Source organism: Poecilia reticulata, linkage group LG9 (genome assembly GCF_000633615.1).
Source record: "Poecilia reticulata strain Guanapo linkage group LG9, Guppy_female_1.0+MT, whole genome shotgun sequence".
Taxonomy (NCBI): domain Eukaryota; kingdom Metazoa; phylum Chordata; class Actinopteri; order Cyprinodontiformes; family Poeciliidae; genus Poecilia; species Poecilia reticulata.
In genome coordinates, this window is record NC_024339.1 from 12,116,188 (window position 1) to 12,141,580 (window position 25,393).

Genomic DNA, 25,393 nt, shown 5'->3' on the forward strand with positions numbered 1-25,393 from the left:
AAACATTGCAATATCTAAGATTTGAATATGACAAATTAATTATTGTTTGATATATTTGGTGGGTGAAATATTTCTAGTGCCATGCGTTAGAATTCAGTTTGTTTGTGTTTTGCTGACCGATGCTGAGCTAAACTTTGATTGCTCACTGTAGCAAATTTGATATTCAGTAGTGAAAAAACCAAGGCATGAATTCTGAACATAAAATTTGTTCATATTAAGCTAACTATAAGAGGGTTTAGTTTAGCAAAATAGCTAAAGCTCAGTCATACTGGATGCACAGCATCTTTGAATAACAGTTTTTAAGTTCTGACAGATTCTCAATTCCGTTTGGGTTTGGACATAGACATGCTTTGTTGCTGCATCCCAGTTGCAAAGTCTATTGCAAATTTTCTTTTAGGGTTGCTCTGAGCTTCGCTCCATCCACATGCCTATCAGCTCTGACCAAGTTCCCTGCCCCTGCTAAAGAAAAGTATCCCCATTGCAGAATATTGCGACATTTACTAACTCAAAATAAAAGAAATATGCCCAAAAATAAGACCAAAAACTATGAGGACTGTGCTCCCCTGCTGACCACAAAAAAAGGAGAAAAAAATGAACAAAGAAAGTAGAGAGTTCCCACTAGCTTCCTCTGTGTGGTTTGAAAAACACTGATCTGCCTCTTAAAAATTCATCAAAAGCACCAAAAACACACACAGTGTGTGTGTGTCACAGACACCAGATAGCCACAAATAAAAGCCCAGGGAGAAAGAGTGAAGTACCACTATGTTATGACACACTTTATGTTGCTGCTGATAAGCTGGAACACATCCACCACTAGAAGAAAATCCCTAGACGTCAGTGAACGAAACAGTGCAGTGTTAGTTTTCCACCATGTATAATTTGCATGCAAGTTAAAGGTGCATTATTATGGATTTTCCAGGCACATAGTGGCATTTTACAGCATTAGCATTTATTTTATAAACCAACACAGAGCAATTATGTGCTTGGTTTATGACAAATGACTGCAATATAAATACATTTAAGGTTCAAGGGAAATGAATAGTTTTGCAAATCAGTGCACAACACAAACCTGAAAGTTGTCTATAGACTGTGACAAGCTGACACTGTATAAAGTATTAATGAACGTGAAAGTAATTTATCTATTTTTCATATGTTTAACATGCGAAAGGGAAAACCTACTGGTGGTCCAGGTGGTCCTCGAGGACCAGGAGATCCCTAAAAAAAATTAAAAAATAAAGAAATTAAAACATTTACATTTAATATAACAACAAATAGTAATTTTGTTCTTATACATATAATTAAAAACTACTTACATTTGGTCCTGGTAACCCCTGAGGGAGAAAACAAACTGATTATAAAATGAGAATAAATGCAGAAAAGCTTTATCATTTCTAAAAAATAAAATAAAAAAAACCTCCAGCAATTTACCATCTTTATCTGATGTATTATATTGCTAAAATTACTCTTTCGCCTGTTGCAACTTCTTACTTAAAAATCTTCTTCCACATAGCAAATCCAATTTTCACACCACAGACCTGGATGTGAATGTAGGCGTTTTCGGAGAGCGCCTGTAAATTATGCTGTGTGCTAGCGCTCAACAAACCTCTTAAAAAGCTCTGAGACGTGCAAGAGGCCTACATTTATCACACTGACAGGATTTCCACAGCAGCTAAGTGTCACTGCGAGTGTAACAACAAACAGCCGAAACACAATAGGAAATGAAAAGTGCTGAAGGGCAGGAGGAGGCTGAGTGGTGTGCTGTCTCCTTGCTAAGTATCCTATTCTGTGCTCACAGTACAGACAGACAAGGATTCATCAAAACAGCGCCACGCACCGTCTCCCCGCGACTTCCTTTGTCACCCTGAGGTCCCTGGTGAGGAGAAAAAAGACAGACAATCACTCCATCACTGCTAGGAAGGCAGAGAGGAGTCACATAAAGCCTGGCACACCGGATGAGGGATGAGGTACATACTGGATGACCGCTGGGCCCAATGATGCCAACGGGGCCCAAGGCTCCCACCGCACCCTGAAAAGCAGAGGCATGTAAGTGAGTAAGGACACATGTGATGAAGCTTCTGATGAGGCCGCATTTATTTTTCATGCCAAATGTGCAGTTTGGGAGAGTTGAGCGGCCCAGAGTTGGCTGAAATACTGCACCGAGCTGGCAAGCTGTTATTTGTTATCAGCTTACCATCAATCCTCGTGGCCCTTTTGGTCCCTGTATTCCTGCCAGGCCAATGTCCCCTGGGGGTCCCTGGAAACACATCAACATATCTCAGTGCAGAAGACACGCAAGTTAAAAAACAGACCTCGGGAAAAGTAATAAGAAATCTTTGTGGATCAAAGGATATATTGAGATTATCAGATATGAACTGTAATGGCCTTTAAAGGCTATAGTTAGTCAAAGGTAACACTAATGACAGCACAGTATCTCAAATGAAGAGTTTATGATCCGGTTAGGTTGTTATTATCTTGTTGGTTTGTGTGATAGCAGTTATGGTCTTTATGCATAAAAGGACACAGTGATTTCATAGTAAGTTGTTCAACCCTCTCCAAAGTTAACTCGTCCAATGAGCTGAATTAAGAAGTCGTCCAAATGCTCCACAGTGCCTGTTTCCCTATCTTTGACCGTGTTAAATTTAAATTGTTCACTGTCTGCACCATACTTTTCTGTTTTTGTGTAAAGTTTGATTAAAGCCGGGGGTAGCGTAGCTTTACCAGACAATCACCAGACATTTTAGAGCCTCTAGACTTTAATCCCACTTTTACTGTTTCTATCTTTGCTAAAAGCTTCACAGTTAGATCAACTACTGAGCAATAACAATAGTTATTTACAAAGAGCTGCATTACAGGATCATTTTTTGGCATCACTCAGAGGGTTTCATATGAAAGACTTAAACTAATAAACTCCATGCAGTTTTATCAGCTGGTTTCATCTAAAGTGCAAAGCGGCTAAAAATAAAACTGAGTTGTGGCTGAGCAGAGGCCACCCAGGGGCATTATACAATAATACTCTTGGCTTTGATGCCTAATTCTCTCAAACACACAACATAATCATTGGTACTTCCAGATAATTTTAGGTAGTTAATCTTAACAAAAGGACCTTGGCTAACCCTGAACATAATTTTTAGGACATTCTGCTGCTAAATGCTAAGCCTAAACTCCAGATTGATGTTTGGAAATGCAAAAGTTGAAGCCTTGAAACAAGGAGTCCTTGGTTACTCACCTTTGGGCCGAACATGCCCAGTACTCCTGGGTAGCCCTGCTCACCACTATCCCCCTGACAAAAATAAAATAGCAGCCATTAGAAAATCTAATAATAGTTTCATTTAAAGAAATTTGGCCAATTGAAAGGAAATCTCTGCTAACTGTTTGGCCTTTTGCTCCCAGGTCTCCTGGCTTTCCCGGTAATCCCATCACACCGACAAAACCTCTCTTCCCCGCTGGGCCCACCTGACCTGGCAGACCCCTCTCCCCCTGAAACACACACATGAGCATCTTCCTTTGCAACTACACCACAGCTTGGGCACTTTTATGTTGACAAACTAGTGGAAGTTACTACTACAACAAATTTATAGTTCACAACCCCGTTAGTGTGGCCTGCATGAAAATATTACTGCTGAAAATGCAATTCCCAAGTTACTTTCCATAATGTCATTCAGGTGCATTCTTAAAATATCCTCCTGACTACCAGTAGTTCATTTTTGTCCTCTGTAGAGGACATTTCTAAACATGAATATCTCCCACCCCCTGCATTCTACTTAAATAATTCCTTTTGGTATCTAGAGAGGACATTTAGGGCTTTTCAATGATGCCACATGTGAAGGGTTGGGAATTTTGTACGTACCTTTTTCTAATTCATGAAAATGGCATTTATCAGTAATAACACATTTTATGGGAAGAGACAATGTAAGTGCATAAAACCTTTTATTACCTTACAAAGACTGTGGGATTTAAAAAAAATGGTGATTGGACAATATTTTTTTTCCTGGTAGTCAGGAGGATATGTATTTGACATTGGGGTACAAAACAACAGTCAAAGCTTCAACTCTAATAAATCCAACACGTTTCCAAAATATGACCTAAACAGAATTTTATTTCCCATCCCAGGAGATGCCCAGGAGATAAAAACCTCATTATAACTGCAGAACTAAACTCTGTGGGTGTCATTAATTCTCTTGTCAAACGTCATGAACTTTGCATTTTTTTATTTCTGGAACAGTCATGCAAATAAATATTGTCATCTATTTTGCAGCACTGAGAACTGCATTGAATGGGGCTATTGTAAGAGAGGCCATACAGACACAGACTTGAAGTGGAGTCAGGCACAATAAAGAAGTAACATAAACAGGCAACATAAATGCCAGGAGAGGCTGTTCCAACAGATTAAAGCTTGTTGGCTGTTATGACTGTCAATGGAAATACATTTGTGCATTATTATTTATAGAAGTTCCTTTTGGCATTTTAGCACAACCAGTTAAAATGAAAAAAGGTGGTTAACCCAGCCTTCAAACCTTTGAGCCAAAGGAACCTTGGCTTCCTGAAAGTCCCGTCACCCCCCTTCCGCCTGGCATCCCAGGTTTTCCAGGTAAACCAACTTCTCCGTCCTCTCCTTGATCCCCCTAATTCCAAAGCACCAATAGTGAGCAACAGAAAAATAGAAATGATTTGTTTTATTATTTCTCTCTCATTTAAATATGTTTCTCAGACATTGAGCTCACCTTGACTCCATTACTTCCATCTTTACCAGGTAAGCCATCCATCCCAGGTGGGCCCTCCAGTCCCTCCCTGCCCAGGACCCCACGTGGGCCAGACGGCCCCTGTGGGCCCTTAGGACAAAAAAACTCAAAATAAATCCAATTTAATATATAAAACAACTCCTTGACAAAAAAATATGGTAGATCTAAAAAGTGTATGCACCCCTGTTAAAAGGTCATTTTTTTTGTGGTGTAAAAAAACAGATTAAAATAATCAAAACCTTTTCCTATATATGAAAAAAAGCAAATGTATTCTGTAAAATTAGTTTGCAAACCCTGGTTACATAAGTGTTAACAAAGTTAAGCTAATATTTAGTGAAAGCATGCTCATGACCTTTTGCACCCAGCATCACTGTGAGTCCAAGCATACATCCAAAACAACACAAGAGTCCAGAACTACTTCTGACATAAACGGAAGAACAACAGAATCTGGAAGATTAGCAGAACTTCTGCAGGGTGGTGTGACCGGCCTTGGTAAAGCTGAGAGGTGGCATTAAGGTGGAGGTTCAACACATAATCAGTTAGAGGACACACACTCTTGTGCAACCAGTTTAATGCAACTTTATTTTTCAGAACACATTTTGTCAGATAAGCACAAAGTGGTGGTAAGGGGTGAATACACTTTAGACCTAATGTCAGTGCAACTCACTGGTGGTCCTCTGTTCCCAGATGCTCCTGTTACGCCTGATTTTCCTTTAGGACCCTAAAGCAACAAAAAGCCATCTTCTGAATTTGTGGTTAAAAAAAATGTATATGAAATTGAACAAATAATCTCATGTTCTCAGTCATTCCCACATATCTATTTAATTTATGTCTTTACCTGATCACCTTTGGATCCTTTCAGACCTGGTTGTCCCTTCAGCCCAGGATATCCCTGAAAAGGATCGTTCATATAAACATTATTGGACTTTCTCTGATTTAGCTGATATATAAATGAGACTTAACATGTTAGAAGCCAGAAAGTGGATACCTACAGGAAGACCTGGTGCACCTGCTTCACCTCTAGGCCCATTGAAACCAATTTCACCCTAACAAAAAAAGGTCACTGTCTCTTTGTTCTTAGCTCATTTTTGTAATTATAGATTTGGGGGATATTATTGTCGTCTTATGCCAACTTACTATGCGTCCTGGGTCACCTGGCTCTCCTCGCTCCCCTCTGTCTCCGGGAGAACCCTGAATTCAGAGGAAAACAATGTGTGCCATGTGTGCTGCTAACACATGGCACACAAAGATCTGGTGCAGGATGGAAACTCACTCTGTCACCTTGGGGACCTGGAAGACCCTCTACTTTGCCGTCATCTCCCTGTTCACCCTGAGCAAGAAGCCAAAGACAACAGTCAGAGGTTTTCACTATTAAATCCAGTGACCTGAACAGAAGGAGTGGCTGTGCTGCATGTTTCTTTAAAAGCAGGGGGTCCTCTTTTAAAGAAAGGCAAGTCATTCTCCAAAGCTATTACCTGCAATGATCCTATTACACATAAATGAAGCTGGTTTGCTCTGGGAGCTTTTGTGATATTCATTAAACAATAGAAACGGATGTGTGTATAATTTAAACAATTACATGCTGCACATACGGGGAATTAAATAAATAAATACAGAACCCAACAATGCAACTATAAGAGGGATAAATAGTTAAGGCTAGGGGGCAAAGACGCCTGACAACTGCACAGATGAAAAGCAATAAGCCGTACCTTCAACTATAATTTAGATTTGTATTGACATTGTAGTTTCAGTGCCAGAAGTACCTGCCGCTAAATTGACAATCATAAATTCTACAATGGCCTGGGCGATAGCGTGATACTGCATTAATTAGAGCGCAGGCAACAGCAATTATATAGAGGATACTGGGAATGAGAAAACAACAAATAACCACATCCAGATGGCTTCTGCCCAGGGACTAAAAAAATGCAAATGAGTGTATCACTAAACTCTGGTGCACAGTGTATACACATATTACACAGTGCTCCTGTCAAATAAACACAAATTATGTGGCTAATATCTGCAAAATTATGAGAAGAAGTCCAGGTGCCTGGCTAATTATACACATTTGACTGTGCTGAGTTAATTGGATTTGTCCAGGTTCATATCACAGATTAAATTAGGGGTAACTTTGGGGACAGACAATGACACTAAGACAGACCAAGAAGGCAATAATTAGGAACAGAGATCTGGTCTCAAACAAGTAGTTGTGCACCAAAACAATCTGATATATGACAAGTCCCCCGAGGCTCATAACACAATTAGACAGCCGGTGGCTTACAGGCGAACAAATGAATGGTTGAAATACCTTTTCACCTTTCAATCCAGGGGGTCCAAGCGGCCCTGGTGGTCCCACATAACCCTACAAAAACAGAAAAATGCTTTTACACAAACGGAGCAAAATCAATCACATTTTCAAATTATCAGCAAAGTCGTACAAATAGTTACATCTCAATTAATTATAACATCATTGAAAATAGATTTCAGGTATTCAATTAAATAATAAAATCGGTACATTATGTAGCATCATTACACACAACGTAATATATTTCTGGTGTTTATTTCTGCTCATTTTGATAATAACATGAATTCATCCTTCTCAAAATTACATTAGGCCAATACAGAATAATTTTTAAGAAGAAAAAAATCTTAAAGTGCTTGGTCAAAACTCCTTTTGTGTGAATTACGGCATCAATGCACTACGGCATGGAGGCAGTCAGCCTGTGGTCCTGCTTAAAGTCCAGGTTGGCTTGGCAGCAGCCTTCCACTTGATGATACTAAATATACCCTCTACATGTTTTTGAGATGCAGATTTAGTCTCTCGATTGCAAAATCTAATACATTTGTGACTTTTTGGTTAAGTTTAAAGACCAATGCATCAATAATAACTTTGCATTACATTTCTTTTGCCACAGTGTTTAAAACAAAGACAAACCAGTAATGAGAAATGAAGCTACACAAACTTAGGTTTAAGTGTTTTTAAGTCATTTATTAGATTTGATTAACTGTCAAACGGTCAAAAACCTATAAACACCTCGGACCACTAGCATGGATTTCCAAGATGGGATCTGACCCAGGAAGCAGTTCTAATAAATTTATTGTCTTAATTGATATAATGGAAACTTAAGGAGTCAAGCTGCCAATCAGAGCTGGTGAAGTTGACACCTGGGTTTCTTGCCAATGGATTTACTGTCAAAAAGACAAGTAAAGGGAAGAAAGAGTTTGAATCTAACACAGAACTTGGTAAACATATATATATATATTTTACCCAAAAATTGTAATTTCACAGCTGGCCTCACTGTTAGAAAGAAGATTTCTGCTGATTTTGAGCCACAATGCTAAATAACTTTGATCTCTATTATTACATTAATAAAACAACCCTAAAGTAATTTCAATTGAACTCACTTGGTGGGCTATGATCCATTGTCTTTTGTAGACTTTGGTATTTCTAAAGCTATCAACACATGCAAAATGAAAGGCCTGTAGAGCATAAATAAGGAAAAGAAACTGTGGCAGATGGCTGCTTCAGGCTCAGCAGGAGGGAATTGTAAAGGAATCCTGCCGTCTAGCAGGATGAATTCACACAGTTATCATGACAACTGCAAGGTTTACAGAATGAGATAGTCATTTTAAAGGATTTGCAAGTAAATAACACTGTACTAAACTATTTTTTTTTTGATTTTGTCATTTGAATTATGGACTTGATATCTAAAAAATATTTTGAGTTAACTATTAAAATGAATCATTTCTTTCAATCTGATCTTCATCTTTTTTTCTGTTTAATTTGTTTATCAGACAAGAACAGACGATTCTTAACATACAACACAAATAAAGTCATGTCAAACCCAGGTGACTTGTTTCTCAAGGCTTTTTTGTTTCTTTTTTCTTTTTTCAAATAAACAAAAAATAATGGCAGCCTAAGACAAATGTCTTTAGGACTAAAGTGCATTTGATATAAAAGGCTTAGAGGTTTATCATAGATTCTTCTGATAAAAACTTGTGTTACCTCATAACCTGCAATGCCTGGATCACCTTGTTGGCCCATTCTTCCAGGAACACCCTGACAAAAAATATAATAGAAATAATAAGTTTTACCAAAATTAAAGTTTTCATCTCCCCGAGATGAAAACGTACCACTGGGCCGGTGGTTCCTCTTGCCCCTTTCTGTCCAATAAATCCAGGCTCTCCATGCTCCCCGATTGGTCCACTCTCACCTAAATGACCTTGCTGACCTTTGGTCCCCTGGAGAAAGCACACCAATAATCAGGTATGTACAAACACGCCTGAACGCACGTGGGAGGAATCTGACAATTCAAACATTCAAATGCTGAAAATCTATTTGACAAGAACCTCCACTTCTGCTGTTTTGTTCCTAGTTTGTTTACAACTGCATCAAAGGAATATTCAAGTCCCCGTCCAACAGAGCAAATTGAGAGCCAACTACAATGAAAGGTGTGCTTTGCTGCAGGCAAGTGAACTGGCAGACCTTTTCTCCTGGCTTTCCTCTTTCCCCGATTTTGCCGGGCGCGCCCTCCTGACCCTGTTAACCGAGAGTCAGAGCAGAGGGCTTTTAGTGGACAAAAAGAGCTGTCTTCATTAGAAGTGAAAGGGAATCAAAGATCGCTCTTGAGATACTCACTCTGACCCCCACAAGTCCAGGAGGACCAGGTCTGCCTTCCTTTCCTTTCAGGCCAATTTCACCTCTGTCCCCACCGGCCCCATCTGGACCGCCATCTCCTTTCTCGCCCTGAGAAAATAAAAAGGTGACACCTTTGAGTTAAGCTGCAAACCAACTCTTAGAGGGGATTCTCAGCTGCTGAGACTTTGTAAATTTAGCAATTCATTCAGGAGAAAGTAAAATTAGCTTTTACTCTGGAAATCAAGGACATCAGCATAAAGTCAGTGGCAGGAAATGCTTCCACCTGCTGACAAGCTTTATGAGATAACGACCTCATATTACATTTTTCAGCACCTGTCTACAATGCAAGTTGTACAATGCAAGCTGGACTTCCTTAACAGCTCAGCAGAACCACTGGCTTCATGACGTCCTTCACTGTAACTCATGCTGAAGGAGCCCAAAGCAACCACTGAGTGCAGCACACACAAGGATACAATTTCTAAATCTAAAATTCTTGTTTTTCTTGATGTTATTTGATGGTGTGAGTCACAACTCTAGAAAATTTAATTTTCTGAGAGACTGAATTCTGGGTTTTTATTGAACAAAATGAGCAAAAAAAAAAATAATAATGTTGCGCTCATCAGTTTAGATGCCCTGAGAGAGTTTGACGTTTATTGGACTGGTTTGTGATGATATGGTGATTCAAAAAAGCAATCACAAATCAAAAATGTCTGAGAAAAAATGGCTTTTTCCAACTGAGTGAAAGAAAAGTTGTTTTTTAAATCATCATTCTTTATTTAAGAAAAATGTCATAAAGGTGCTGCTAGAGTTAATTTAATTCCTAAAATAAATTAACTCTTGCGCATGAATTAGAAAAAGGAGATTATACGACATGTTCAGCAGGGATGATGGCAAGCGATGTATACATGATTTATTATAAAAATAGTTTTTCTTAGCACTGGAATGTTTCCCCCTTAAATAATTTTACTCATATTAAAGGGGGATTTTTTTCCAACTAGCTGCTTCAATAAAGAAGTCATTTATCTTTGGGATTTTCACACATCTTTACCCCCAATTGCCAAAAAGTGGTGATGGTGCAGTAAAACTTCAGCTGGTGCTTTCAGCCTTATATTCCCCGCTTTCAATTTTCTACATCATCAAATGAACAAATACAAGAACACCAGTTACTGCAGAGCCCGAGGATCCACAGCCACAAAAGTTTAGGCCTCTTATATTCATCTATTTTCTCAGTAGTATAGCTAGTAAACCCTTACCTAGCGAGCGCAGAGATGCTCAAGCTGAAAATGGGGCTAATATCAGCCAAATGCTCAAGGTTACAAATAAAACCTTAAAATGTATCCATTATTCACAAGCGTCTGAAAAGGCCCACAGTGAGAAGTTGTGTGCCTCGCACTCAATAGGCTCTACTTAAAAGTTTTACTGCAGCGCTCAGAGCTGCAGTGTGAAGTTTCTGCAATGACAGCTCAGGCATGTAAACAAAGAGTCACAGTAGTGGAACTAGAATGACACAATACCATGATTTATTTATTAGTTAGACACAGCAGGCTGTGAATTGGAGATATTTCAAAGATGAAATACAGAAATATGACTTGACTTTTTTTTTTCCAAGGTGTTTATGGTCCCTCAACATTTTATGTCACAGTAAAGTAGGCCAAAGCATAAGAACTTCAGCCCTAAAGGATTTTTTTTTCTGAAAGAAGATTGGTCTTTTTGAGTCTTTAAATTATAAAAACGTCTTCGTAAAGAACCAAATTAATGCAACCGTAGAACAGATCTCTGTGTAAAATCAAAGGAAGTATAATCAAAAATTAATGAGAAACAAAAAGGAAAGTGAAAGACAGAACCTCATACAGGGACAAAAAAGGTGCATCTTAGACTAAAACACATGATTTTAACCAAAAATTCAAATTATTATTTCTTCAAAGAGAGTAGAAAACATGTCTTTTTATTTTCACTGTTTCTTTTATTTATTTCACACTTGTTCACACACATTTCTCCCACTATTTCCTGTCTGATAATCAGAGCAAGAAGCTTTTGTTTCCTTCCCACACAAGGCATGTGTGTGCAAGAAAAGCATGTGGTAGAAAACTTGTTAAGTAAATAAATGTATATCCTTCCAAGGTGTACAGTATTTTTGCAGCATATGGAAATACAAATAAAAAAATGCTGTTTCACTCTAAAGAAGGAAGACATTTAATTCAGGAAGTGGGTAGAATATTTCTTGAAAAACTACAGTCAGTTCCTAATGGTTTCTAATGTGTAAACATATTTGACTTAATATGACTGCATCACGTAAACAGTGACTAATCCTGCAGCACACATTACTTTGTATGCAAGCTGATGTAAAACGGTGTGTGAAAATGTCTTTTCAGATTTCTTGTTTTTGCTTTTGAAATGTTTTGCATCATGAAAACAAATGCATCCCTCAGAGGTAGGCTGAAGAAATAAAAAACATGACATTTTAAATGTTAGTTTGATGTAGTAAGGCGGGGGAAAGCTAAAACCAAGCCAACCGGCCCAATGTGAAAGATCTCCTAAACCTAAAATCAGATTGTTTCACTCTGGGCAGTAAGATCTCCGAGTCTCTTCAAAGTAATGCCAAAACATCTAAATTGGATTTAACTCTGAACTTTGAGTAGGCCACTACAAAACCTTCATCGTGTTTTTTGAGCCACTCAGAAGTGGATTTGATGACGTCCTGTGTGTTTGAGCTGAAGGTCACAAACTGATGGCCAAACAGCATGAGTCTTATAGAGTTCATGATTCAACAAATTACATCAAGTCGTCCAATTTGTGAAGTTCCATCACAATATCAACACCAAGATCTCATCAGTCCACAGTATATATTTTATCAAATTCTTGAGGAACATCCGAGATATATATATTTCTGCAAACGTGAAACAGGCCTTAATGTTTTTTCGGGATGCCATTTTTGCAGAGCCTCTTTCTTGCTGTTGAATCTGGAACATTGACCTTAACTGGGTCAAGCATGGCATGCAGAGCTGCAGATTCTGTTTCAGGTTCTTTTCTGACCTTCTGGATGAGTCATCAGTTTCGATAGGCTGGCCACTCCTGGGAAGGTTTCCCACTGCTACATCTTTTCTACTTTTGTGGATAATAGCTCCCACTGTGGTTTACTGGAGTCTCAAAGTCTTAGGATTGGTTTCGTAACTCGCTCCACGCCAACAGAATTCAGTTACTTTGTTTCTCATGTCTTCTTGAATTTCTTTACATATTTTGTTGCTTTCTAAGATATTTTCTCTAACCTTATATGGACAGACAGGTTCTGTTTAAGTAATTTCCTGATTCTATAGGTCAAAAGTCAAGACCAAAAACTGATATGAGACAAAATACTTTGGCTTGTGTCAATTTACATATTTCATTCATTGTTGTGGCGATAATGTAATCTTAATTCAGATTAACACAGATTACCAGCGAAGCTAAATATAGTAATTGCAAACATATCTATGTAGATGTAAAATGTTATTAGAGAAAATGTTTATTCAGTTATTTTCTCAGTTATGAGAGGTTTCTACAAGCATAGCTTCAACCCCATTGTTTCCAAGTGGACTGTTTTTAAGGGCTTCTAAGCATTTGACCTTTGCCCTCAACCAAATCCTCGAAGCTACTGGGACATCATTGAAACTCAAGGTGGAGACAGTAATGAGAGTTAAGTGAAGAAATGGTACTGAGCCTTAGGCGCTGCAAATATAGTCAAAGTATAAGAAATAATCTTCTCAAATTCGGCTCATGACTAAAATGACGAAACATAAGGTTGTGAGTTTTATTGTGTTCTGCTATCAACATACTGTTTTTTTTTCTTCCCTTTATTTTCTTTGTAAAATCTCACGTTGGATGTTCCACAAGCACACACAATTTGGCTCTCAAAAAAATAACAAAAGCTGCAAATGTTTCCAAGATTTCCACCAAAATGTTGCACGAAGTCCAGGATCCATTTGCAGCATTTTCCAATCCTGTGTAACTAAAACTGCCTTGTACAGCCATGAGCTCAGCAGAGTCTTGGACTGGTTCTGTTCAGTTATTTTAGAAACAGTTTTTTTGCTTAAGTTGCAATGTATGACAGGCAGCTTTAAAAACCTCTGCTCACTTTGTTCCCCAAGCATCAACGCTGTGAGTTCAACAGGGTTTGAAATTGTAAAATTTTAGTGTTTTTGTTTAGACTTACCATGGTACCATGTGGTCCACTTAGTCCAGCTTCCCCGTCAATGCCTGTCTCACCCTGAAACACAAATCATAATATATATATAGATTTTGTATTTAAGGATGATAAGAAAATATATACAAAGTAAATGTTTTTACTTCTTTACACATTATTCCTTCCAGTTGTCTCCTCAAGAACATATGCTTGCAATGAACATTTAGAAATAACGTTTGACATCCAATAAATACTGAAGCTCAGAGGTCTCACGCTTTTATTGCCACTTTAATAGGTACAACTTGAGTTCAGTTCAATGTAAATTTTACAGACGACTAGGGTTAACCCTAACCGAAGAAGCACATATAAACTGTGATATCATGGTGCTTGATCCTCCTTTTAGCATTCACCTTTCTGTAAATGAACAATAGTAATGTTGAGAGTTTTTCAGAATGAAAACTGCACGAAGAAAACATGATACTCACTCTCTGGCCAATCAAGCCCTGCTCCCCAATGCTGCCGGGCGAGCCAACAGAACCCTGTTAAGCAAACAATCAAGACTATTAAGTATTTGCTTTTTGTTTTTCAATGCCCCAAAATATAGCTACCACCTTTGATTGCAAAGTTAAATCGGTGCTTCCCACTTTCCTGCAGGATGCATACCCAAACGTGGCACTTTAATTAAAGCAGCTGGAGTTAAAAAAACAATCATTCACCTTGATTGTCCATATAATTATACCACTTACAAAATATGACATGGTTTTCATATTTGATTACAGATGAGTGGCGTGGATTTGCATTAACCACCCCCACGTCAATAAAATCACATTTCACAACAATTACAGCTACACTCTTTTTTTAAATGTCTCAGCCAGCTTTGTACATGTAGAAATTAACTTTCTTTTTTTTTTTTTCCAACTAGCTAAATCTGGAACAGCAATCTTCAAGTCGTCCAACTGACTTTCATATATGAATATGTTTTAATGAAAACCGTTCTATTTTGGTCTTTATAATGTTTGTTCGCAAATGTTCTGTATTAAACCTCTGAGATTTTTGGATTAGAACTGAATTTCTACTGAATTTTAACGCTCGTGTGGAAAGATTAGGCAAAAGGCAATCGAGAGCCGATTGTTTACACTTGTTTGTATTTTGGGGTTTCAGAAAAAAGAAGGTTGAAGTCATATGCATATCAAACTTAAAGAAACTTTAAGAACCAGGTACAGTTCTCTTTTTACATCACACATTTGCACCACATTGTGTTGGTCTAAATGCCATTGAAGAAACCTGCAGTTTGTGTTTGTAACAGGATAAAATGTAATTCAGTTTAAGGGATATGAAAACTATAGCAAAGGCAGTGTGTTTTTAAACCTCCACATGTACATCTGCAGCACTGAGCAGCTATAATTCCACGGCATTTCATTTTTCATATCTTGTTCTCCTCACCTTCTCTCCAGATTCACCCGGCGGCCCTTTTTCCCCATCGTTTCCAGCAGGTCCCTTTCAGAAACAGTTACAGCCTTTAATATTTGGCACTAATGTAAAACGCTGCTTGAGTTCTGATGCCAGCTGTGTGATCAACTAACCATTGGTCCAATTGCCCCCAGTGGCCCGATCGTTCCTGCCGGCCCTGATGACCCCTGCAGCAGCACAGCAGAGGCATCAATAAAAATGGTTAAGAGCGTTTTCTGGCGTAAGATAAACACCTCTGACAGTGACAGCAAATGGGAAAAAATGGGAAAATGGATAAGAACTCAGCCGAAAGTGAGTATTTGTGGGGGTAAGATCATCTGGAGGGCTCAGAATCTTTCGAACAATAAACCAAAGCTTCTGAATGTGAGTAAAACTGACCCATTGATATAGAGGCACACTGAAACTACAATAAAGCTGCCTCTACAAAGAGGAAATGGAGTAAATCAAATTGATCCTGCTTCGCCATACTTTGCTGTTCATGAGGTCTGGACAGAGGGAGAGGAAGAAGAGGATTAGGATGTTTTTAAGCTTTTCCAACTGGATAGAAGTTTCTAGGAAAAGCTCAGGGAAAGAAAACAATTCATGCAAGAGCCAAAAAACATAACTAACACTGTAGTTCTCCCGTAGACTGACAGTTAAAGGGTTATGGGGTACATAGAAACTCAATTTGAATAATCAACTCACTGGTTCTCCTACAATTCCTTTGGCTCCAGGTGGTCCTGAGGGCCCCGGGATACCCTGAAATGATGGCATTGATGGTATTAATACACATTTAAAAACTAAAACTGATCTGACTCAATCTAATAGACAACTGTTAGCCTTAATCACTTACTGGAAATCCCTTCGGCCCGGCTTCGCCTGGCTCACCAAGCTTTCCCTGCAGCAAAACCACAAAAATGGGAAGAATGTGATCACAGGACAAGACAAATATTCTAGTTTAATATGGTTAATATGGTTTCTGGAATTTTATGGCATTTTCTACAGAAATCATGAGTTTTATATTACACAATGCAGGGTAATTATTGGTTACTTGTCTGTCATTAAGTGCAAATTACTTGAATGATCAAAAATAACAACAATAATAATAATAATAATAATAATAATAATAATAATAATAATAATAATAATAATAATAATAATAAAGACTCTGGCAAATATATTTAACAAATTAAGCATAATTGCCATTTTTAATTGGTTTAGGTTTATAGTTGTAATATGAAAATATGTGAAATAAAGACGTGCTGTTTTATTCAAAAGGTGGGCAATTTAGTAAAAAAATAACAATAAAAAGTTTCTACCAAACTTTCACCAGCAGTTAAATATCTTTGGCTTATAAAACATGATTGGGCATTAATATGGACAAATGTCCTTGTTCAGTACTGAATATTAAAAGGGGTTTCCTACCTTCATGTGATTTTACTATGTGATCAAACATAGTATCTGTTTTATAACATCTCAATCCAACACACTAGTTTTTAGAAATACCACTTGAACAAATGCACAACCAGGACTGGAGCTTGTGCTCAAACACTTTTTGTTAGCAGAGAAAAACATTGATGTTTTTTCTCTCACCATTTCCCCAGGGAGGCCCAATTTTCCTGGTGGACCATCAGGCCCCTGCGAAGAAACAGCATGGGATAAATGAGCTTCCTGAAATCCCCCTCAAGTCATAATGTGCTACCAACATCATTATTATTTAAAGCTCCTTGATAAACAACTCTGCATTTTAGGTGTTTATTTCTAAGAGTGTCTTGCAGCGTCCTTCAGCTGGGGAAAAAAGAGTTAAGAATAACAGACTACTTGTTTTTCTATAGGTTCAATTTTTGTATTTTTTTATTTTTCATATATGCAGTTATGAAAACCTGAGGCCAAACATCACAGTAAGTTTCAGTACAAAAAAAATCAACACATCTAGAACATTTTGTGCTACTGTCACTTTTCAGTGTGTTATCCCATACTCACCTTGACCCCCGCTGACCCCTTTGCCCCCAGTGGACCATCAGGACCTCTTGGACCCTGTTTAAAAAAATAATAGTTATTATTGATCAACAGCATTAGAAAGATGCCCTTTAATGACCCTGAAGCTGATGATATTGAATAAATGACATTTCCATATCCACTCTAAGGAAAGCTGGGAGAGTTTTGTTCGTAGTGTGTCCTTTAGATTTTCCCACTCTGGAGAAACAGACCGTAGCTACTTAGCAAATGCTTGGCATCTACAATTTAGCTCCGTGGTGTGCCCAAATCCCACTGTGTAGAACTTTATCCCCACTTTTCCACAAGCATAACTGTGGTACTGCCTGCAGAGTGAAATTGTTGTCCTGAAGCTCAGTTATTCTTGCCCCTAAAATTGAGTCAAGCTATTCAGTCGAAAAATAGAGTACTTTTGGAAATATTCCTAAAAGCATTTTAAATAAGAAATATAAATTGAACCCAGCCAGAATAAAACTACTTCTTACATAATTCCTAAAACGGCTCTCAAGTGATAAAAAGCGAGATTACAAATAGAATTTATAATCAGTTTTTTGAACATGGAGTAACAGGACGAATTTAAATCTCTTTTTAAGGATCCACAGATCAAATATTCTCAGTAACATCATAAATACATTATAGCGTTAACTATAATGTATAGTTAACGCTATAATTAGCGTTAACTAATGACATGTAAGAATTGTCACTGACAATTCTTATATGTCACTGGGGACATTGTAACATTGGGAGTTAAGGGAGCTGTTTTTGTTCATAAAAGCGGTATGCATATATACAATGGACAAACAGGAATCATCTCTGAGCAAGATGTGTGCAAAATGCATTGATCATCACCTCAAACTGATCTGTAATATTGTTTTGTTCTCCAGAGGAGATTCTCCAAACTGTTTATGACCCTGAAGCTGTTGGGCTTGTTCATGTCAGCACATGTCAAATAATGCATTTTAGAGTAATGATCTTTTTCTACCTGTTTAGAAATCTGCACACTTTTGAAATAGTTCATTTTTTTTCTGATTAGTTAACATTTTAAGTTCGGATTTAAAGTGCGATTAGAAATGGAAACTTCTTCCAAATACGTTGCAAACCCTCTACATTCTTATTTTAGCCAGCAACATCTCATGTAGTGCTTTGGAGCTGTCTCTTCCTGAAAACTCAAATAATATACAGACAGTGCACTGTAGCACAAAACTAACTCCTCCATGATGAGAGCTTGAAAACATCACAGTGGCTGACTTCTGAAAATACAAAATGGTCTGAAAAAACCCACAGAACCAAGAAAAACTTGATCACATTTATCAATCCCAATCAACTTGTTAAAGATTTGGTGGCATGTAATTGTCTTTAATATCTGGATTTTTGTCTAATATTCCTGAGTCGATTACTTGTCTTTCTGTTAAAAATGTTTGACACAATTTCATGTAGGATGTGTGATGATTTGTAGTCTATAAAGGATTAAAGTTCCAGCAAAGGTGATTTTTTTATAATATCATGCAAATGTCATAAAGCATTTTAGACTGTTATCGACTTTGTTTTGAATTCTAGCGATTTTCCCGTTGACAGAGTTTGATGGTGTGAAAATTACGCCTGGTGAGGTTCACATTCAGCCGTCCTAGAGAGGTTACACATCAATCTGACTTCAGAACTAAGTGAGGTCTCCTCATTAGTTTTATCAGGCCGATTTACTGGTACCTTGAGCTCGAGATCAAGGTTGCTCACCATAGCTAATTCCTCTTTTTCAATTATCTCTGTTTTCTTTTTCACACTTTTCCTCAGATTTGAGGTAGGTGCTCATACCTCCGAATTATGCATGAAAATCTTGCATTTAGTATTTTTTTTTTTAGCTTTTCTAGGTCAGTGAGTTTGTTGATAAAAGTGTTTTTACTGGAGTGTTGAATTGCTTGGAATTTATCCAACATAGTAAGTAGTTTGATGTTTCTTTGATTCTGTTTTGTTTCTCTAACTAACTAATCATGAAATTACTAATAGGTTAATCACTGAATCAAGAAGTACCTTGTAGTCCATCTATGCGAGTCCAACAGAAATGTCAATATAGTATTTTCAAGATTCACATTTATAGTATACATATCTCCTTAATTCATTTCTGCCAAATATCCAATTAAAGCTCCCAGATAAAGAAAACTAATTAATCTACAAGCTGACAGATACCCCACTGATCGATTTTATTCATTAAGAGAGAGAGAGAGAAAGCAAGAGAAGAAAAGAGAGACAACTGCCTACAAACTTCATTTATAATTCCTTTCATTCACTTTTTCACATGTATATATTGCCTATTTTTCAAATTAATGGAACAAGTACTCAGTCGACTTGGAGCTCTGCTACTTTCACTTTGGAAAGCCTTTCCAGCAGAGACACATGAGAGGAAATGACAGTGGTGACTGACTTACAAAGAGCCCAAATCACAGCAGAAATGCATCAAGTTAAGCTCAGAGAACTGTGTGAACTGTGAGGAGCTATTTTCCTGACAGCAAAATTTGGCTTTTAAAACTATTTGAAGGACAATTTGAGATTGCTGTAGGGCTGAACTTCAGTGTTAAGCCAACAAACAAGGAAGAAGCCTCTGAGTTTCAACTGAGATGACACATCTGAAAAAGAGATGTACCCAGATCGATGAAACATAGTTATTGAATCCATGCATTTAACTCTTGGATCAGACATAATGCTGAAGATCCAACCCAGAAAACATAATTTTCTGTTGCTGGAGGTCAACAGAGGAGCAGCAGAAAGGTTGAAATACAGAATATTTATTTTTTGTTTGTTTTTTTTAAACTTCCAGCTTCTATCTGCCATGGAGCATAAGGGATTTAGAAATGATGGCAGCCTATAAAGTCTACGACACAGGATATGACTATCTTCATTCCAGGCAGGATCTGCTCAGCTAGTGATTTTTTAAAAGTTGTTTAAAAAAATGCTTTAGAAATGTCACTAACATATGTTTTTACTTTGCTTCACTGAAATAGCAAACTCTTATTTTATTCTTGTATTAGCTTTATGGCTTTTCTTTCAATTTCACACATAAACACTTAATGACAGTTCACAGTAAAAAGGTTTGTTGTGGCGTTGTCACTTGTTAATGTTAGTGTGAGTGCAGACCATTTTACTTTCATTTTACTGCCCAAAAGGGGAGACAGAAGCACAAATCTCAGCAGTATCACTGCCAGTGCTTGTTGTTTATTCATGTTTGTTTTAATGGTACAAGCATTAAATGTTTAACTAGCAGCATTCTGGAGAAGAAAACAGTAATATCGGCAGATATTTAGTTGTAGCAACTAAATGCACAATGTACCATTCGCAAACTGTCCTGAACACAGTATTAGGACAAGCTGCCTTTTTGCTTTATCACCAAAAGGAACAAACTCCTAACACAGCTAGAATTACACAAAGGCCTAAAAATATGATATGTAGTCTAGCTTTGAAATAAGACTTAGGAATGCAGATGTGCCAGCATTAAAAAGGACAAAAATAACAAACAAACCCAAAATTGCACAAAACTACATTAGACTCTACTTGATTAGATAATATCAAAAAGGTAAGGGATGGAATACAGGATATCCAATTTTTTAAAATGTTTTTATTACCTTTTACTGAATGTACTTTTACAATATGCATAACTGAATGTGTCTGTAAACAGTACAAATTGTATTGTTTTATGTTTTTATGTAAAATGTTCAATAAGTTGATGAACTGCAGATGGAAATTAGTGCAAAGAGCTGAAGTCTGGTAAAAAGCATCTTTTCATGTTTTTGATAAACCGTCCTGTTCATGGTCCCTGTCAAATACATCACATAAACTAAACCTACATCACCTCACACATGTAACTTTAGCCAAACAGCAAAAATGCAGCTTTAGAAGCAAGATGTTATTTTCATTTCCTGAAAAATTACATTTTGAAAATACAAGTTTTCCATTTGATGGCAACAACATGCAAAAATTTTGCTGATGTTTATTGTGAGATGAGAAATAACTAGTAAGATCCTAAATATACAATTTTTTGTGCAAATCTGCACAAACAGTAGAAGTAATAAACACATCACGATATCGTATTCAGCACCAATATTTAATCATTTGTGAACTACTGTTAATGTTTACTCCAGTTACTTACTCTCCTGCCTTTGGGTCCTCTGATGCCAGCAGATCCTCGTGAACCAGTTGGGCCCTGCATGTGTGCAAAAACATTATTTTAGCTCCACCATCCAATACCATTGAAACTGATATACAGTGAACAGCTATGTTCTTATCTTAATTAGATGTAGCTAATTACAAACACAGAAGGGAGTTAAAGCACAGTATTCATTTTCTAACCATTAGTTTCACCAGCAACGACTATTATCCATCTGTTTCGAAATGAGTCACCAATTAGAAATTTATTTCCATGCATATTCAGCAATACAGCATGAGAAAAGGTAGAATCTGATTTTAAAATGTTAACTTTTGATGTGTAAATTATTGTCAGGTGTTTGTTTAATTTAGATGAGGTGTCTTCTTGTATAACATCTTAGTGGAACCCCAAGTTAAGTTTTGTTAAAACCTTGAAGCACAATGTCTTTTAGCAGAATAATCTATTACGGGAAGAAGTTGGAAAAAATATAGACACTCCAGGCCATTTCTATGAAGTAAATACAGTGGAATACAGTATTTGTAGGGTTTAGGAACCACAACCGCCCACAAACAGTCGAATACTTGAGATGAGCCATAAACCTAAAGTAATAGTAAACTTACTAGAATCCCTTCCAGTCCCGGTGGGCCTGTCTCTCCAGGTAGTCCAGAGTGACCCTGATAGATTGAGCATGCAATACAAATCATATAATAATTTTTACTTACTTAATCATGAAATAAATCCCTGAAAAAGTTGATTCTGAATCCTGAAATACTTGTTTAAATCAGTGTTTCTGAGGAAATCTCTCCCACATCCCTTCTAAATGTTGAACTGAATATCCCTGGTACAAGAGACGGGGTGCAGACTTACTCCTTACCATCGGCCCAGGTTCACCTGGAGGTCCGGGGATACCCGTTTTCCCTCGATCCCCCTGAGAAACCAAAGGTCATCAACAAATGTCACACTGCAAATGACAACCATGATTCCTAAGCATGCTGTTATATTGAATTTCAAATGGCATTTTCTGTCCATTGACTGAATTATTGTCACTGGACATATTCTGGAGGTCAGGATCCATGCAAAGTATGAAGAAATAGGACTAGAATAACCTTTTCTGCAGCCATTCCTGCCTCCCCAATAGGCCCGATAAAGCCTGGCAGTCCCTAAAGAAGAGAAACAAATAATCTTTCTTGTGTTTTGAATCTGTGAACTTTATTATAGACTACCCAAAAATGACAACTCATCTAAGGGGCTCGAATAAAACAGACACGCACAGTGGGTGTCAAACACAAATTACCAGACACAGAGAGAAAAGCCTTTACCCTCTCGCCAAGCTTGCCGACCTCGCCGGTTATCCCCGTCTCGCCCTACAGCAAAGTAGCTAAATTAACATTTCACAAACTTATTCAGCCATTTAGTTTGTTCTTTTTTCCTTTTGGTTCAGATGAAATGAGCTTAGAAGTTAGCTCCCCTGTGGTATCGGAGAATTAACATCTAATTTACACATACTCGGTTGATACGTTGCTATAAAAGAGAACTGAAGAGAGAATGTTCATTTAAAGATGACAGTAGTTCAGCAGTGATTGTGCCACTTTGAAGTCTGACCTTGGGTCCTTCTGAGCCCGTCAGTCCAGGGAATCCCTGCCTCCCAGGCCTGCCCTGAACAGAAAACAAAAATCAGAGAAGTATACACCTCCACACAAATTGAAATAAAGTATATCTCTCAAGGGAAGCATGTCATGTGTCAGTCTAACTCTCCCTTCAGAGGATGAGGCACAAAAGGAACCGACATCTGTCGCCAAAACAAAGAGATCCCTTAAGGAATCTTAATAATTCAGACAACAAAGATCGGCTTCCAGCATCAAAGGCCTCATTACTCCTTTGGTCATCTGTGTTTGTTTTCTTCTATCATTAATGGTTTTGGGAGATGACAAACTAAAGTAAACCTCAATGAGACGAAATCTGGCAAAGTTTGTGCAGTAGTTTAACTTGGGAGGAATGTTTTTGTTTTTATATATTTGGAAAAAAGATGCCAAATGTCAATTTAATTCTCTTCTTTCCACATCTAAAGCTCTGACTAAATAATCTCTACCTTATAGATCTGTATTTATTTCAAAGGAGCACTTTGCTCTCTGATGTTTCCTGGTGGTTCATAGGCAGATCTTTAAAGCAGCGGGGTTAAAACTTTCTTTTAATGAAGCTTATAATTTGTTTGACTGATTATTCCAGGTTAAATTATGCGGCTACAGGTTTAGACTTAGTGACTGTTAATTGTGTCCCTTTCCTTGTTTGAACCATTGACTAACATACTGCTGCTATTATCCAAGGTTCTTGTTTTTCTTTCCAATAGAAAGTATGCATGAGCCAGCCAGGACTTTGTTGTTTTCTGTCTGTTTCTCTCTTCTTTACCCCCAGCGATGACAAATGGCCACTCATGCAGGGTCTGGTTCCACTTGAGGCCCGTCTGCTGTTGCCATTCGTCATGTTTGCCAAGAGGAGGGATGTCTGCAAAGTCAACTACTCAATGCAATTGTCTGGACTACCTTAGGTAGATACTTTTTACCAATTGGCAGTAAATTATCAACTTGACTGTACTGTAAAAGAATTGGATACATTGGACTGTATTTCTGAACGTGGTTGTATGATCTTGCTACGCTGGAATATCTTGGACCAGTAAAACTTGAGTTTGGTTTGATTTGGCTTCAATATGATATGATATGAACTGAACCTGTTTGTTTTGTAAAATGACTTTAGAGGACGTCGGTTCTATAGTAAAGAGCATTGAATTAAAAGAAAGTTAACTTGAATACGCTCCCTACTGTTAATGTTGAGATAGCGATATAGTAAGTACCATATATTGAGCCTATTACATAATAAGGAAGTCAACCTTGGTCTATCATTATAATAGAAAAGGAAAAGTTTTGATTTAAAACACCACTTCCTTTCTCTGGTCAATCTGAAGACTTACGTTTAAATTTTATAACCGTTTTTGTTTACAATTATATATATTTTTCAATCATAGTAAATAGCAATTTGCTGACCAGTCTGGTAATATGGGGACACATTGTCCAGAAGGACCGCTTTCAAAACAGCTTAACAACAATAGAAAGCGCAGTCAGCCAAAGAACTAACAGACCCAAACCACTCATTCATCCGAAGCTAAATTTAGGCAGAGCCACATGTGTGCTTCCGCTCAGCACGCTTTACGGTGCTCTGTGAGAGTTCCCGCAGTGTCATTTCATTTTCTGTCTGGTGTTAGGTTGCAGAGCTTATCCAATCAGCACTCACCTCGGCTCCAGCGGGTCCAGCTGGCCCAACTGGCCCCTCGTCACCCTGATGAAAAGAAAGTTGCCGAAGCTGAAAGGAAAATGCATTTCACACATATTTAGCTTGTTTGCAGAATAAGTACAAGTAACCTCACCTGAAGTCCAGGTGCTCCTGTCGGACCTGGCAAACCTCTTGTCCCTTCCTTTCCCTGTGGAGGAAACATTGAGGGCACAAATTCACTTCATTTCTTCTGGAGGAAATGAGTACATGTTCCTCTACTAACCTTCGGTCCCTCTAGACCATTTTGTCCCGGTGGGCCAATGTCACCTGGGAAGCCCTTTGAAAATCACAGAAAATGAGCCACTGCTTTACAACCACACAACTGTGCAGAGACATATACTGGATAAAATTGTTCTTTTTATTTAGCCATTCTTTACAGAAGTAGAACATACGATCAATTTACCTCTGAACCAAGAGGACCAGGAATGCCATCAGGGCCTTTTTCTCCAGGTTTGCCCTATGAAGAGACACAGGCACTAAAACCTTGAAAATAATTTGGTAAGTTAAAGTAAATAAGATATTATTTGAAAACGTAATAGTGCATCACCTTGTGAAATATGAAGAAAACATGCACACCATCTTTATACAAATACAAAGATGACAATGACACACACTGTCATTTTAATGTGCGTTAAGGCTGCACATTAAAATGACAAATGTCTCTAGTAGAATTACACAGGAAAAAAGTGGTTATTTTTATAGGGTGCAAATACAAGAAATGGAGTTTTCTGTTTAAAATTCCTTTTTTTGGAGTAAATTAGCATAATTGATTATTTAAATGCTTGGTCATTTGCTCTTCAGCAAATAAACCAGCACCATTAATGTTCTATTGTGCAACAATAAAACAAACCCTTTAAAACCCGTTAGCCAAAGCTAGCAGGTGGTCAAAAAAGATAAAACTATCCTCATACACATATGAGTTCTGTATAAAGTTAGAATATGCATTTGAAGGAACTGTTCGA

The 25,393-nt window shown here is 37.7% G+C and overlaps 1 protein-coding gene across 2 annotated transcripts in view; it reads right to left on the reverse strand.

Moving 5' to 3' along the window:
- Positions 1-25,393, reverse strand: part of col27a1b (collagen, type XXVII, alpha 1b) — an 82,626-nt gene that overhangs the window by 9,440 nt on the left and 47,793 nt on the right. For both annotated transcript variants that reach the window (XM_008417909.2, XM_008417908.2), the window contains 37 exons: positions 24,835-24,888; positions 24,655-24,708; positions 24,526-24,579; positions 24,393-24,437; positions 22,710-22,763; positions 22,427-22,471; positions 22,214-22,267; positions 21,982-22,035; positions 21,728-21,781; positions 21,111-21,164; positions 16,964-17,017; positions 16,574-16,618; positions 15,834-15,878; positions 15,686-15,739; positions 15,115-15,168; positions 14,975-15,028; positions 14,017-14,070; positions 13,562-13,615; positions 9,376-9,483; positions 9,223-9,276; positions 8,871-8,978; positions 8,743-8,796; positions 7,045-7,098; positions 6,013-6,069; positions 5,877-5,930; positions 5,732-5,785; positions 5,578-5,631; positions 5,407-5,460; positions 4,722-4,829; positions 4,515-4,622; positions 3,370-3,477; positions 3,227-3,280; positions 2,192-2,254; positions 1,973-2,026; positions 1,835-1,870; positions 1,314-1,331; positions 1,180-1,215 (listed from right to left, as the gene is read on the reverse strand). In XM_008417909.2, coding sequence (XP_008416131.1) covers positions 1,180-1,215; positions 1,314-1,331; positions 1,835-1,870; positions 1,973-2,026; positions 2,192-2,254; positions 3,227-3,280; positions 3,370-3,477; positions 4,515-4,622; positions 4,722-4,829; positions 5,407-5,460; positions 5,578-5,631; positions 5,732-5,785; positions 5,877-5,930; positions 6,013-6,069; positions 7,045-7,098; positions 8,743-8,796; positions 8,871-8,978; positions 9,223-9,276; positions 9,376-9,483; positions 13,562-13,615; positions 14,017-14,070; positions 14,975-15,028; positions 15,115-15,168; positions 15,686-15,739; positions 15,834-15,878; positions 16,574-16,618; positions 16,964-17,017; positions 21,111-21,164; positions 21,728-21,781; positions 21,982-22,035; positions 22,214-22,267; positions 22,427-22,471; positions 22,710-22,763; positions 24,393-24,437; positions 24,526-24,579; positions 24,655-24,708; positions 24,835-24,888 — 2,172 coding nt within the window. The remainder of the gene's footprint in view (positions 1-1,179; positions 1,216-1,313; positions 1,332-1,834; positions 1,871-1,972; positions 2,027-2,191; positions 2,255-3,226; positions 3,281-3,369; positions 3,478-4,514; positions 4,623-4,721; positions 4,830-5,406; positions 5,461-5,577; positions 5,632-5,731; positions 5,786-5,876; positions 5,931-6,012; positions 6,070-7,044; positions 7,099-8,742; positions 8,797-8,870; positions 8,979-9,222; positions 9,277-9,375; positions 9,484-13,561; positions 13,616-14,016; positions 14,071-14,974; positions 15,029-15,114; positions 15,169-15,685; positions 15,740-15,833; positions 15,879-16,573; positions 16,619-16,963; positions 17,018-21,110; positions 21,165-21,727; positions 21,782-21,981; positions 22,036-22,213; positions 22,268-22,426; positions 22,472-22,709; positions 22,764-24,392; positions 24,438-24,525; positions 24,580-24,654; positions 24,709-24,834; positions 24,889-25,393) is intronic.